The sequence below is a fragment of the Aquarana catesbeiana genome, linkage group LG12, assembly GCF_042186555.1.
Source record: "Aquarana catesbeiana isolate 2022-GZ linkage group LG12, ASM4218655v1, whole genome shotgun sequence".
NCBI lineage: Eukaryota > Metazoa > Chordata > Amphibia > Anura > Ranidae > Aquarana > Aquarana catesbeiana.
Window position 1 is genome coordinate 219,964,905 of NC_133335.1, and position 14,253 is coordinate 219,979,157.

At 42.2% G+C, this 14,253-nt stretch overlaps 1 protein-coding gene and 1 pseudogene across 1 annotated transcript in view; one reads left to right on the forward strand and one right to left on the reverse strand.

The window, feature by feature from the left end:
* The window catches only part of FASN (fatty acid synthase), a 145,845-nt gene that overhangs the window by 68,425 nt on the left and 63,167 nt on the right, over positions 1 to 14,253 (forward strand). The window contains exons 17-22 of the mRNA XM_073606706.1: positions 1,504 to 1,695; positions 2,069 to 2,149; positions 2,259 to 2,444; positions 5,926 to 6,105; positions 9,333 to 9,536; positions 10,586 to 10,908. Coding sequence (XP_073462807.1) covers positions 1,504 to 1,695; positions 2,069 to 2,149; positions 2,259 to 2,444; positions 5,926 to 6,105; positions 9,333 to 9,536; positions 10,586 to 10,908 — 1,166 coding nt within the window. The remainder of the gene's footprint in view (positions 1 to 1,503; positions 1,696 to 2,068; positions 2,150 to 2,258; positions 2,445 to 5,925; positions 6,106 to 9,332; positions 9,537 to 10,585; positions 10,909 to 14,253) is intronic.
* Positions 4,165 to 4,294, reverse strand: LOC141114646 (U2 spliceosomal RNA; annotated as a pseudogene).

The window sequence follows — 14,253 nt, forward strand, 5'->3', positions numbered from 1 at the left end:
AGGTCACATAATTAATTTGTTCAGCTCTGCAAATATCTACACCCTTGGGGCCCAACCTGCAGCCCATTGGCACTGATTGTGTGACCCCTGGGGGGGGCCCTTCCTTGCAGGCGATATTCTGTGATTTGGTGCTTTTGCCAGCGAAGGAAAATATTGTGCAGCCAGACTTCTCTGGCAAATGGTTTAGTTTATTTTATGCTATCTTACTTTTTTTGTGCTATCCATCTTTTGTTATGTTTTTTCCCCCCTCTTATCTTTTTATAATAGATCTTGCTGAGAGAAATATCATAAGGCACATAACTAATTTTTAAAGGGGACTGTTGGAAGCACGGCTGTTAAAGCATTGATTTGTAAAGGGGTGTAATAGCAGTGCTCTCTAGCAGTCTCATGAAATGTGTCTCCAGTATATATTGTCTCCTGAAGCATGTCTCCAGTCTCCAACAACTGATATTGTGTGTTCACAGTCTATGGACATCTCCTCTACCATTTCTAGTGTCTCTGACCATCTCCTGTACCATGTGTGCTTTTTTTTTTTATCCTCTCTTGTTCCATGTCTGCCATCTCTGATCATCTCCTGTTCCATGTCTGCCATCTCTGATCATCTCCTGAACCATGTCTGCCATCTCTGACCATCACCTTTTTCTTGTCTGCTTTTTTGACCATCTCCTGTACCATGCCTGCCGTCTCTGACCATCTCCTGTACCATGTCTCTGCCATCTTTAACCATCACTTGTACCATGTCTGCTGTTTCTGACCATCTCCTGAACCATGTCTGCCATCTCTGATCATCTCCTGAACCATGTCTGCCGTCTCTGACAATCTCCTGTTCCATGTCTGCAGTTTTGACCATCTCCTGCACCATGTCTGCCATCTCTGACCATCTCCTGTACCATGCCTGCCATCTCTGACCATCTCCTGAACCATGTCTGCCGTCTCTGACAATCTCCTGTTCCATGTCTGCAGTTTTGACCATCTCCTGTACCATGTCTGGCATCTCTGACCATCTCCTGTACCATGTCTCTGCCGTCTTTAACCATCTCTTGTACCATGTCTGCTGTTTCTGACCATCTCCTGTTCCCTGTCTGCCATCTCTGACCATCTCCTTTCCAGTCTCCAACAGCTTCTATAGTGTATTCGGTCTCTGACCATCCCCTGTACCATGTCTTTTGTCTCTGAACATCTCCTGTACCTTATCTGCCATCTCTGACCATCTCCTGTGCCATGTCTGTAGTCTCTGACCTTTTTCCATAACATGTTTGCAGTCTCTTCTCTTCTCTTTCTGTAATTTAGTTAGCAGTACATTCATTGATATGCAGCCCTTTGGGGATGTCAGTGGCTGTACTTTAGGGCACCTTATATCAAGTAACATGACCACCATCGATCTACACCCTTTGTCGAAGGACAGAGTAGGACTTTGCACGATGCTGGCTTCCAGCAAAAGGTTTATAAACTAACTTGTTTTTTTTAATAAGTTCTAATGAACATTGCTATATCTTCTTGCAGATATGAACCCTGATTCCCCAGATATTTTTATGAGTGGACATTGTATCGATGGTCGTGTTTTGTATCCCGCTACTGGGTATCTTGTTCTGGCATGGAGGACGCTCGCAAGGTCTCTTGGTGTGGTCATGGAGCAGACCCCTGTTATATTTGAAGAGGTCACAATCCACAGAGCAACAATCCTGCCTAAAACAGGTGACTATAGTGATTAGAGATAATGTGGTCACTGAAAAATCACATATCTTTCCCTTTAAAGTGTCACAAGAGAAAATATGGGGGGGCTGCCACTGCTAACCACTAGTTTCAGTACTTCTAGACTCACTGACTGGTGACAACTATATATATCAGGAAAGTCATAAAATGGTCACAATCTTATATATCTAATATACGTATGCTAGAGGGTCCAAATTAAAGCCAGGCTCCTAGCATTTTCAGAAGTCAGCAGTAGAAATCTCTCATCTTGGTCCCTGGTGGGTCAAGGGCAAGATACAATTGACTTCTTTACTAAAATGGGCCTGTGTATATGTGTACCAAAAAAAGTAACCCTTTCTTCTATCTCTCGCTTCAGGCATTGTCCAGCTGGAGGTTCGACTCATGCCAGCATCCAAGCGGTTTGAGGTCTCAGAGAGCGGAAACCTAGCAGCTAGCGGTAGGTCAACAACTATTTTATTACCATAAAGAACACCTCTTCACCAACCACACAGAGGCAACCAGTTTGAAATGTACAAAGATAAAACTTATTAAAATTAACTTTCTAGGGAAGATTTCCACCATGGAAGAGAACACCCTGAATGATTTCCGCACACAGCCCACAGATTCTGTGATTGGGAACAGTGAGAAGGAAGATTTCCTCTTGTCAGATAAAGATGTTTACAAAGAATTGAGACTGCGAGGGTATGACTATGGACCCACATTCCAAGGAATTATTGAATCCAACAGTAGAGGTGAGGTGTTTTGGTGTATTCTTGGTGAAAAGAATTGAATGTTGAGACACTCTTTATGGGTCTCTCCTGGTGATCTCTCTGTGTTGGGTTCCCAGGTCTGCTGTGCCCATTATGAGGGGTTTCCTCACTCCCTGTGCTGAGTTCCTGGGTCTGTACACCTGCTGTGCCCATTATGAGGGGTTTCCACCTTTCCTGCACTGAGTTCTCAGGTCTGTACACCTGCTGTGCTCATTATGAGGGGGTTGCCACCTTTCCTGCACCGAGTTCTCAGGTCTGCACACCTGCTGTACCCATTATAAGGGGTTCCCTCCATCCCTGTGCTAAGTTCCAGGGTCTGCACAACTTCTATTTCTATTATGAGGGGTTCCCTCTATCCCTGTACTGAGTTCCTAGGTCTGCACACCTTCTGTATACATTAAGATGAGTTCCCACCATCCCTGCTCTGAGTTCCCAGGTCTGCACAACTGCTGTGTCTATTATGAGGAATTCCCACCAATCCTGCTGGATTATTCACTTATTTTATATTATGTAACCAAAGGAGCTGGAATACACAAAGGTGGGCTGGAACACCCGGAACTCCCAGGCAGTCAAGAATAGAGTCAGGAATTATGGCAGGGAAGTCTCTGTTGGAATAAACAGGCCATATAAGAAGCCAGGGGCTGATTCAGCCCACAAAGCTCCATCAGTAACTAAAAGATTACTGTTTTTTTTTTTTTTTCTTTTGAAAGCCTATGGCGTGCATAACACACCCAAAAAACTTCACCCGGTGCCAAAAAAATGTGCACACACATAAAGAGTGCTCACAAAAAAGTGCAATGGGTACACAAACGTGCCAATTCCCTGATCCCCCAAGGCGTTAGGCTCCAGATGGGGACAAAGGTACTTTACAATGGTCTATCTGGCCGAAACCAGACAGACCCCGTTCTCTGGAGGGTCTGCCGAAACAGAACCCACCCAAGTACTAGGTGGGGCTCCTCCGAAGGGAGACCCCATGGGTTAGGGCGAACTAAGCCAGAAGGCCATGTCCACCCCTTCCCAAGACTTTCAGGGCTGGCCCGAGGACCCATCCTTACTCTTCACACAGTGAGACAAACGTGTACAAGACATGACAAAACAAAGAATAGGATTCAATCAAAAGAAAATAAATAAAAAAGTGGGGAAGGGATAGTGGAGAGGAGAGTGAAAAAGGTGGCCATTGTGTAAAACAATGACCAGGCCCTCCGGCCAGGAATAAAAGATTCCTCTGGTCCTAGCCAAAAGGCCCGGCCCAAGAGGCAGGTGCAAAAAAAGTGTGTTCTATGGTGCAGTGACCATGGTGCCTCAAATCAAAGTGACTGCCACTCACATTGATTTTATGGCACCCCTGGACTGCCACTCCAGGGGCACTACTTCATAGGCTTTCAAGACCAACCCTGGCCACCAGCCCAGACCACAGCAGCCCCCACCCCAGGCAGAAAGGCATGAAGTTCTGGAAGCTTGGTGAGAGCCCTTTACCATCAGGCTTCACCGTCGTTCCGTCCCTCCTACCTAATTACATTCGGGAAATACTGGCCGCTCCCCCGGTGGGAGAAAGGGGAGCCAGCGTTCTCTCCCGAATAGAGCTGCCCCAATCCAGGCCAGAAGGCCAGGGTCCCGACCCTCCGGTTCAGACCCCGTGGTTCTCCATCCCCATCAGAAGGCTTCCCTTTCGGCTACAAACCGTCCAGGTCACCTTTACTCCAGCAGGTTTTGCATAGCAACCGCAATCCCATCTCTATCTCGCCATAGATCAGGGACGGAAGCAAGCGCCACCTCCTGGAAACTGATAAGAACAGATACTACACTTGATCTTAGCCAAAAGGCCGAGAGATTACTGTTGGGTGGACTGGCCCTTTGGGTGTTCCCCCCAAAGGTGATATTTCAGCTATAGGTGGCATCCGATGGGTCAGATCTTGGCTTCTGATAACTTGTGGGGACTTCCGGAGGGAGACCTATCTACTGTATTTTCTTATTTTTGAACTTGTGGGTGTTCCCTTCCAACTTCTTAATTTTCCAACCCTCCTGTGGAATTCTGTGATGTACAATACAGTAAAGCCCAACAGTACTGACCAGGCATGACCTGGTTGCAGTACTGGTTGCAGCAGGTGTGCACACCTGGAAAATCAAAAAAAGAGAGATGTTACAATCTACCTACATCTTTATTTGCCTTACAACAAAAAGGATGTTTTGGCACTATTGTCTCCTTTAAAAGCAACTTAGTGAAAGCTAGAATTTCCCTTTAACTAGCTCTAGACTTTGGGTGTACTTCATATGCCTTAAGACTTCATTGAAGTATCTTCGGCGTATGCAGCACCATGGTCCTCCTACATTGCCAACTGAGAACTTCTAGAGGCAGAATGGAATTACCCTGGGGGGATAGTGCCGAAGAGGAAGTGAGTATTGCAGTCACTGCTTTTTTATTTATTCTGTTGGGTTTAGCTGCTGGGGAACTATTTAATGAAGAAAACTGGCCAGAGTTAGGCTGTTAAGTAATGACAATGTATCAAGCGAGATTTGATGTGAGCCAACTCAGGCTGTGAAGTGGTACTGGTCCTAAGCCCAACGCTGTAAAAGCCGGCTGGGGAAGGAGCTCATCCTGGCTCCAGACTTCAATGTATGGAAAGATGGATGTCCTTTAAGCCGCACATCCACGCAGACCCGCTGTATGTGTGGTATGTGGAAACCAAGCCTGGACTCTAACCAGGCCACGCCCCCCCCCCGCCCCAATGCATTTCTGGCGGGGACCATCCCCATGAGTAAGCTCCAAGAGGTGGTGCGAAACACGTTGGGGTGTGGCCTGGTTGGAGTCCAGGCTGAGGTTGCCACATACCACACGACAGCAGGTCTGTGTGGATGTGCAGCTTATAGGACATCCTTTTTACCGTACAATGACAATGTATCAACCAATCAATAGGCCCATAGTGGAAATGAAAAAATCGCTTAAAGTAGAACTATAGGCAAAACTTTTTTTTCCCCATTTTGGATAGAGCAAGAAAGGGTTATAACCTGTCAGATTTTTTTTTTTTTTTTAGATCTGTGTCCCATTGCAGAGATTTCCCTTCACTTCCTGTGCCATAGCCAAACAAGAAGTGAGAGGAAACCCATGCAAATTAAGGGAATTTATTGGGGACCCCCCAGGTCACCAGAACTAGTGTCCCCATTGGAAGATTTCTCCTCTATTACTTTTCTGGGGACAACCCAAAATTTGGGATTTTCTTTTACTTTCACTTTCAATGATAATGGTAAACAGAACAAAAAGAGAGGGGGGATCTCTTTACCAGGGGCACACACAACAATAAAAACTGACAGGGGGTTCTAATTCCTCTGCACTCTGTCCAAAACTTTAAAAAAAAGTTTTGCCTTTAGGTATACTTTAATTGCCTAAATTCCATATCGGTGAAATAGTTATGAGAAATGATGTTGTTAAGTGAAATGTGAAGCTAACCGCTGTATGTTGTCCTAGGCGACAGAGGGAAGTTGCAGTGGACAGGGAACTGGGTGACGTTCCTGGACACCATGCTGCAGATGATGGTCTTGGGAATAAAAGGCCGTAGCCTCCGATTACCAACAAGGATCCTGTCTGTACACATCGACCCAACAACACACGAGGAACACGTCTGTCCGGGTCCAGATGACAAGAAAGGTACGTGAGTTCAAGCCCATGTGTGGGCTATGAGGACATGTTATCAAACAAAAGCATTCTACTTCTTCCCGGAAAATCTCTGCAGCCATTGAGCAGAAGTTCCATTATCTATCATTCCATTATCAAAGAACCAATACAGTCCTTTCCTCTTCAATATATCTGCAGTGCCTGTGAAGATTCTCCTTTATCCAGGGTATGGAATAGCTGGTAGTAGTTGGTCACATTCAACTGGACTCATTCTGTAATGTTGAAGACACTTCATAGATTCTCCAAGCCATTGGGGAACTGGGGTAGTTGCTTGTAGGAACTACGAAACGACTTCAACATTACAGAGCAATTACAATTGAATGTAACTACTTCTAGCTATTCCTATGCAGGAAACTGATATCTCAATAAATGTTATAAGTAGACATGTGCAATTCGTTTAGTTCCAAATTTGTTCTTTTAACAAATTTAGACAAATATCCAAATTTCCGAATTTTTCAGCATATTCGAAAATTCTGAAGTTCTGAAATACGAAACTAAGAATGAAAATCCGAAAATTCAAAAACCTGAAAATTCAAAAATCTGAATTAACTAACTAAAAATAACTTAAATTTGTTCGTTTTTCTTTTCTATCGTTTTTTTTTTTTTTTTTAGGAAATTCGGAAACTCAAAAATTAGGAAAATTTAAAAAATTTAGAAATTTGAAAATTCGAAAATAAGAAAGGAAAATCCAAAATTTCTAGATAATAACTAACTATTAAATTATAGGTATTGGAATTTCCTTTCAAATGTGGCTGTTATGCCATGTACACACGATCGGATTTTCCGACAACAAGCTCACATCGAACATTGCCCGTTGGAAAATCCGATCGTGTGTATGCGGCATTAGTGAAAGTAATGAATACAAATTTATCCAAAGTTCCGAATTATCCGTAATATTGAATGCCGTGTCTAAAGGAATGGAACGTAACTAATTAATAATAATAAATAACAATAATAATAAAAACGTATTATTATTATTATTATTTATTTTTATTTCGTTCCATTTCATTTGTTTAGATGCGGCATTCGTTATTTCGGGTAATTCGTAACTTCAGATAAATATATATTCGTTACGTTCACTAACAGCCAAATTTGAAAGGAAATTCAAATACCTATAATTTTATAGTTATTATTTAGATTTTTGTGATTTTCACATTTTCGTTGTTTGGAATTTTCAGGTTTTCCTTTCTTATTTTAGAATTTTTTGGAATATCGGAATTTTCAAATTTTAGAATTTCCGAAAAAAAAACAAAAACAAATGAAACTAAAAGGAACACATTTTTTGGCAGTACACATGTCTAGTTATAAGCCTTACTATTTTGTCTTCGGTAAACTGCAAAGCATCTCTCCCCCATTAATGGAGATGAGCAGAGGGGGTGTCGTTCAATTTTTTTATTAAGATTTAACATTTGACAAGGCACAAAAAGCATTGACATCATTCAAGTATTGACAATTGTAGAGTAGTCATTCACATTAGGTTGAAATATTACAGAACTTTTATGGCTTAGAGATGCTTACATAGTACTTGTCAGTGAATAAGTAAGATTTATCACTCGATTAAAGTCTAAGTAAGGTTGGACCTTCTATAAACGGGAAAGTAAAACGAGAGGCTTTAACATAGAAGCCAAAACCAACTAAACAAAAATAAAAATAAAGAAGAGAGGGAATTAGACATTACCACTGTCTTGTTTGTTATAAGTCATCGTTATTCCATATGTTGATCTAACAGTCGATGTTTTACAGAGAAATTTCTGAAAATTTGGATACCGATAATTGCCATCTATCTAGAAATTGGGGAATGGAGTTAGTCAGTTAGAGGAATATGAGAATAACTTTTCGTAGATATATTGGCCTTTAAATCTAGCTATTACATCTGAAACATTGGGTGCATTAGAGGTCTTCTATTTTGAGGTGATGGTCAAACGGCCTGCTATAAGCATGTTGGGTGACCACGCATCTATATTGTGTAGGTATAGTTTCGATATTTAGGTTTAATAATCAATATTTCATATGCATTTGAAATACTGACTAATAATAAAGCTGTCTTCACCTTAACAAAGCTACACCTTTGGATACCTGTTAAGCCCCTTAAGGACCCAGACGTATGAAGTGTTCCTCTAAAAAAAAAGAAGCTAAGAGTTCCTACAAGTATCATGTATAGATTTATCCACTTTTCCTTGGATAATGGTTCTTCATGAAATCTTTTTATCTTGATAAATAGTACAGTATAGGGCATTAGAGGTCTTCTATTTTGAGGTGATGGTCAGGCGGCCTGCTATAAGCATGTGGGTGACCACGCATCTATATTGTGTAGGTATAGTTTTGATATTTAGGTTTAGTTAGTAATCAATATTTCATATGCATTTGAAATATTGACTAATAATAAAGCTGTCTTCACCTTATTTTAACAAAGCTACACCTTTGGATACCTGTTAAGCCCCTTAAGGACCCAGAAGTATGAAGTGTTCCTCTAAAAAAAAAAAGAAGCTAAGAGTTCCTACAAGTATCATGTATAGATTTATCCACTTTTCCTTGGATAATGGTTCTTCATGAAATCTTTTTATCTTAATAAATAGTACAGTATAGGGCATTAGAGGTCTTCTATTTTGAGGTGATGGTCAGGCGGCCTGCTATAAGCATGTGGGTGACCACGCATCTATATTGTGTAGGTATAGTTTCGATATTTAGGTTTAGTTAGTAATCAATATTTCATATGCATTTGAAATATTGACTAATACTAAAGCTGCCTTCACCTTATTTTAACAAGCTACACCTTTGGATACCTGTTAAGGCCCTTTAAGGACCCAAAAGTATGAAGTGTTCCTCTAAAAAAAGAAGCTAAGAGTTCCTACAAGTATCATGTATAGACTTATTCACTTTTTCTTGGGCAATGGTTCTTCATGAAATCATTTTATCTTAATCGTACAGTATAGGTCAGGCTTAATATTCGTAGACCTAGGGTTAAAGACTGGTACCGTCGAGTGACTGGACAGTGGCAAAGCTTTTGAGGACTTGCCTACTGGGTGCTCCCCTGAAACCCAACCCCATGAATCCTCAGTTTTTGCTATTATCTTAAGGTGATGGACCTCTTCACCCTTGCGGACAAAACACTCCTAGCATAAATAATTTATTATTTCACTTCAGATTCTTCAATCAACGTTTTAGTCAACGCTTCACTGTTTTATTTCTTATCATTGTAGCTGTACCAGTTGCTGTTAACAACTGTTTGGCAAGGATAGTATCTGGAGGTGTTCAAATATCGGGACTCCATGCCACCACAGCTCCTCGTCGGCAGCAGCAGCAAACTCCGCCAACCCTGGAGAGCTTTGTCTTCACTCCGTACTTTGAAGAAGACTGTCTGCAAGGAGATAAGGACCTCCACGCGCTACTAGCTCACTGTACAGGTACATGGTGTATCAGGGGCAACACATATGGACCCACTATAATGGGCTTCTTCACTGGCCAATAGGCAGGATAGGGAGATTATGTAATGCTACAGGGGCAAGAAGACAGGAGCGCAGGATCCACATTAGAATAAAAGCAACCAATTTAATTTCAAAGAAACATAGCGGCAAGGAAGTGCTTTAACTTTGTCCTATCAGAATGGCTTATGGATCCAGGCTTTGTGGCGGGAGTGTAAGGTGCCTCAAATATATGCAGGCAACTCTAGGTGGCTGCATGGCATACCTTCTAATAGTGACAGTCACTTTAAATGGTAATTCCACTTTTCTTGAGAAAAAAAAAATCCCTCTGGGTGATCAATGTACATTGCAGTGGTTTTAGGAAACTTACAGGTTCCTACCTGTTTCTGCTCTGAAGAAAAAGATGTGAATGGGGGTAACTGAGTCATTATAATCACCTGATGCACTCTTTGTGTTCTGATGAGAAATGCTGCGATGTCTGCATCCCTTTGGAAGTCATTAACCCTTAGGAAGTATCTCATCCAAATGAAATTCCTATTGCAGGGGATGCCTAAAATCTGACTTGTATCTTAATGCAAACATCTGGGAAGACCAGTGAGCCAATCACACAAGCAGGAAATTATATTTTTGGAGCCTTTTGCACACAAACTGTGTATAGAACACCTCTAGGTTTCCATTTTACATTGAATCACAATATACCTTGTATAGCAATGGTATATACCAGTGATGGCGAACCTTGGCACCCCAGATGTTTTGGAACTACATTTGCCATTATGCTCACCTACACTGCAGAGTGCATGAGCATCATGAGAAATGTAGTTCCAAAACATATGGGGTGCCAAGGTGCGCCATCACTGGTATATACTATGGTTTGGGTATTTTTTTTATTTTATTTTTTTCCCTGAAAGTGTAATTACCTTTTAAATGTGATAAGATAACATAAAGCTGTAGTATAGAGCAGACAAAACATCTAGACTCCAGAGCAGAGAACTGACTGGTACACACCAAGTTCTATTGTTTTTGTCTTGCAGAAAAGATCTGTGAACTGGAATTAAAAGTGGCACAGCATGGGTTAAAACTGGATATTCCTGGAACCAAATCTGCAGTAGGTGGCCAGAGGAAGAAAGACTTGAGCGTGTCCTCCGACCAGGGTCTTCTCCATGTTCTCACAGAAATCTGTAACCTGGAACTCAATGGCAACCTGCATTCAGAGCTGGAAGAGACCCTTCAACAGAAAAGCAATCAGGTCCGAGAAGACCCCCTACTGAACGGGCTACTTAATTCTTCAAGCTTTAAAACTTGTCTAGATACAGTGCTGGAGAACGGCAGTGCACACAGGATCAAAATCATTGAGGTAAGTGCAGATAGCACTATGATAGAACTATACTTTGTCTACCTAGAGTACATTGGTATGTGATCTAGCTGCTGGAAAAAGAGGGGAGACAGTAAAGACCTTCGATCAAAATTGTGACTCTTGGTACTTTTTTTAGATGGACAAATGCAATTTAAGGGCATTTAGCTTACATCTGAGATCAGTTTAGGACACTTCCAAGTTCCTCCTGAGATCTTTCACTGGTACATTTGAACCGTAGTTCTATCTAAACCAGAGGAGTCAAACTCCCATTTCGTCATAGGCTGCATCAGCATCACGGTTCCGTCAAAGGGCCGGTTGTTCTTGTAAGACTATATAAATGTAGCTATTTATTTCTTCTCAGAGAATAGGTGCAGGAACTCAACCACGCTCGTTGCTGCTGAGATATTTCACTGGTATATTTGAACTGCAGTTCTATCTAAACCAGGGGTGTCAAACTCTCATCCATTTCTTCACAGGCTGCATCGGCATCATGGTTCCCTCAAAGGGCCGGTTGTACTTGTAAGACTATACAAATGTAGCCAGGGCTTTTTTTCTCCGAGAATAGGTGCAGGAACTCAACTACGCTTGTCCAACCCCCCGATGAACTGCATCAAATGGTGGGTGTGGTCAAATTTGCTAACAATTTAAACAGGCAATAAATACAAGGAGTGTGTTATGTACAGAGTTCAGAGATGCACTATGTACAGAGTGCAGAGTTCAAGGGTGCGCTGTGTTACAGAGTGCAGAGTTCAGAGATGCACTATGTACAGATTGCAGAGTTCAAGGGTGCGCTGTGTACTGAGTGCAGTTTCAGGGGTGCCCTATGCACAGCGTTTAGAGCTTAGGAGTGCGCTACGTACAAAGTGCAGAGTTCAGGGGCGCGCTGTGCACAGAGTGCAAGGTTGAGGAGTGTACTACATACAGAGTGCAGGGTTTAGGGGTGTGCTGTGCACAGTGTGCAAGGTTGAGGAGTGTACTACATACAGAGTGCAGGGTTTAGGGGTGTGCTGTGCACAGTGTGCAGGGTTCAGCTCTCTTTCACAGGCTGTCCTCCTCTCCCTTCCGGCTGAAAAAAAGCCCTGGGTGCAAGGACCACATGAAATGGCCTGGCAGCCTGGATTCAGCCCACGGGCCTTGTGTTAGACACATATGATCTAAACTGCATCAAGCTGTTGTTTTCACATTTCCATTGGCTTGTATGAAGACTACAGTACTGAACTAAAAAAAAAAGCCTGTATACACTGGCCCTTAGATTCATGCACATGAATGCAGGAGGTAATGGTAGTCATCTCACAGGGTTCAAAAGTCCACCTAATGTAGCTCCCTGTGATGGTGTGCTTTCTTGTACTACAAATGTTGCAGAGGGGGTGGCTATCACCATTCTCACTGCTAATCCACAAGCCCATAGCTGTCAATCCCTACCTGAGCACATCTTGTCCTGCCCACTGCTTTCTGTACTGACAGCACTGCTAAAACCCTCCCACTGTGAGCTGCAGTGCCTGGTAGGGGGAGCGCGTGAGACACAAATGAAGTGGCATTTGGCTCTCAAATGGAAGGTAAAGGATATAATTTTTGTTTACTTTTATGAGGCCTGTGCATCGCATACCAACTGGATTTGGTACATGTTTAGGTATAATTCACACTATATGCAATGACAGACGTTCTACCGCATTGCAAAACGTCTGTCACTGCAGGGACAGACAGGAAAAACAATTGTTTCCTATGTGTCTCATTCACACTGCAACTGCAGCGTTCTGTGATAAAATGTTGGCCTTTTTTTCGCAGTGCACCAGCCCAAATCGCACTGCAATGTTGGGCAACGCAGCGCATCATTGCAGTGAATGAAGTTTATGTTTTGTACACTTCAAATAAAGCTAGTACAAAACAAAACAAAATGCAGCAGTGCGAAGGTGAATCGCTCCCGCTGCTCTGCGATTTTTCAAGGAGGTATAGTGTGAATTGGCCCTTAGACTGTTTAGTTGTGCTTTTAGGAAATTGTGTACCCAAAATGCACTCAGATGATCATGATGAGTTAATATATTGCAGCTTGACAATCATTTATTTATTTTTTTTTAGGATATTTTTCCCTCTGTTTTCACCTGTGATCTGGCCAGTAACACACATCCTGTATTAGAGCGCCCCCCACTCTGTATGAAGGAGCACAGGGGGCACCTTTTGGATAGCAGCAGTGTTAGTCTGGGGGGGGGGGGCGTTAGATTTACTAGCAGATTAAGATACCCTAACAAATTGAAGCCAAACATCAGCTTACACTGCAGTTACACAAGCAGTTACAGCAACTGTTTTTTTTTTTTTTTTTTTCGTTTGGGATAAAGGTTTTACATAAAAAAAAATAAATAAAAGCTGAGCATTGTATGCACCCCTGTCAGTGGTAAATGGTTTGTCTCAACCCTCAAACAGGTACATCTGCAGGAGAGCTTGTTCTGTTGAAAAAACAACACATTTACTGGCTAGATCACTAGGTGAAAATAAAGGAAAGAAAGCCTAAAAAAATAAAACAAATGCAGCCAGCACATCTTAGAATTGTTAAGCTGCAATATAATAAATGGTTTGCGTTTTGGGTTTAATATTGCTTTAACCGCTTCACGCAGATCGCCCTACCCCTACGCCGGTATTTTGACGCTAAATACCGTTGTTATGGCAGCAGCTAGCTGCCATAACCCTGGTATTTTTGGGAACGGCATGCGTTTTTCTTTAAGATAAAAATGGTCTCTGCGGCGGATTTTCCTGCAAGATCACTTTCATCGGTGGCAGGAGAGGACCCCCTCCCGCCACGCCCCGGTTGTATCCGCTGCTTACCGGAGCCGTCGGTAGTGGCAGAAACGATCGGGTCCTTTTTTCTCACTGCCTGGATCCCGAATGAGGGGAGGATGGCCCCACTCGGCTTCATAGTATTGGAGGGCGGAAGCAACATCAAACGTCACTTCCGCCAAATGCTTTTAAAGGAGAAATGTTTGTTTTTTGTTTCTTTCAAATTACTTTTTTTTTTTTTTTTTTTTTTTTTGCATTTTCGTGTAAATATGAGATCTGAGATCTTTATATTAAAGAGGTCCTGTCATGCTTTTTTTTCATTACATTCCTTGTAATAGGAATAAAAATGACCCTTTTTTTTTTTTTTTTAAAGTACAGTGTCAAAATAAAAAGTAAAATAAATAAGAAAAAAAAAAAAAAAACATTTTAAAGCGCCCCGTCCCGACGAGCTCGCATGCAGAAGCGAACGCATACGTGAGTAGCGCCCGCATATGAAAACGGTGTTCAAACCACACATGTGGGGTATCACCGTGATCGTTTGAGTGAGAGCAATAATTCTAGCCCTAGACCTCCTCT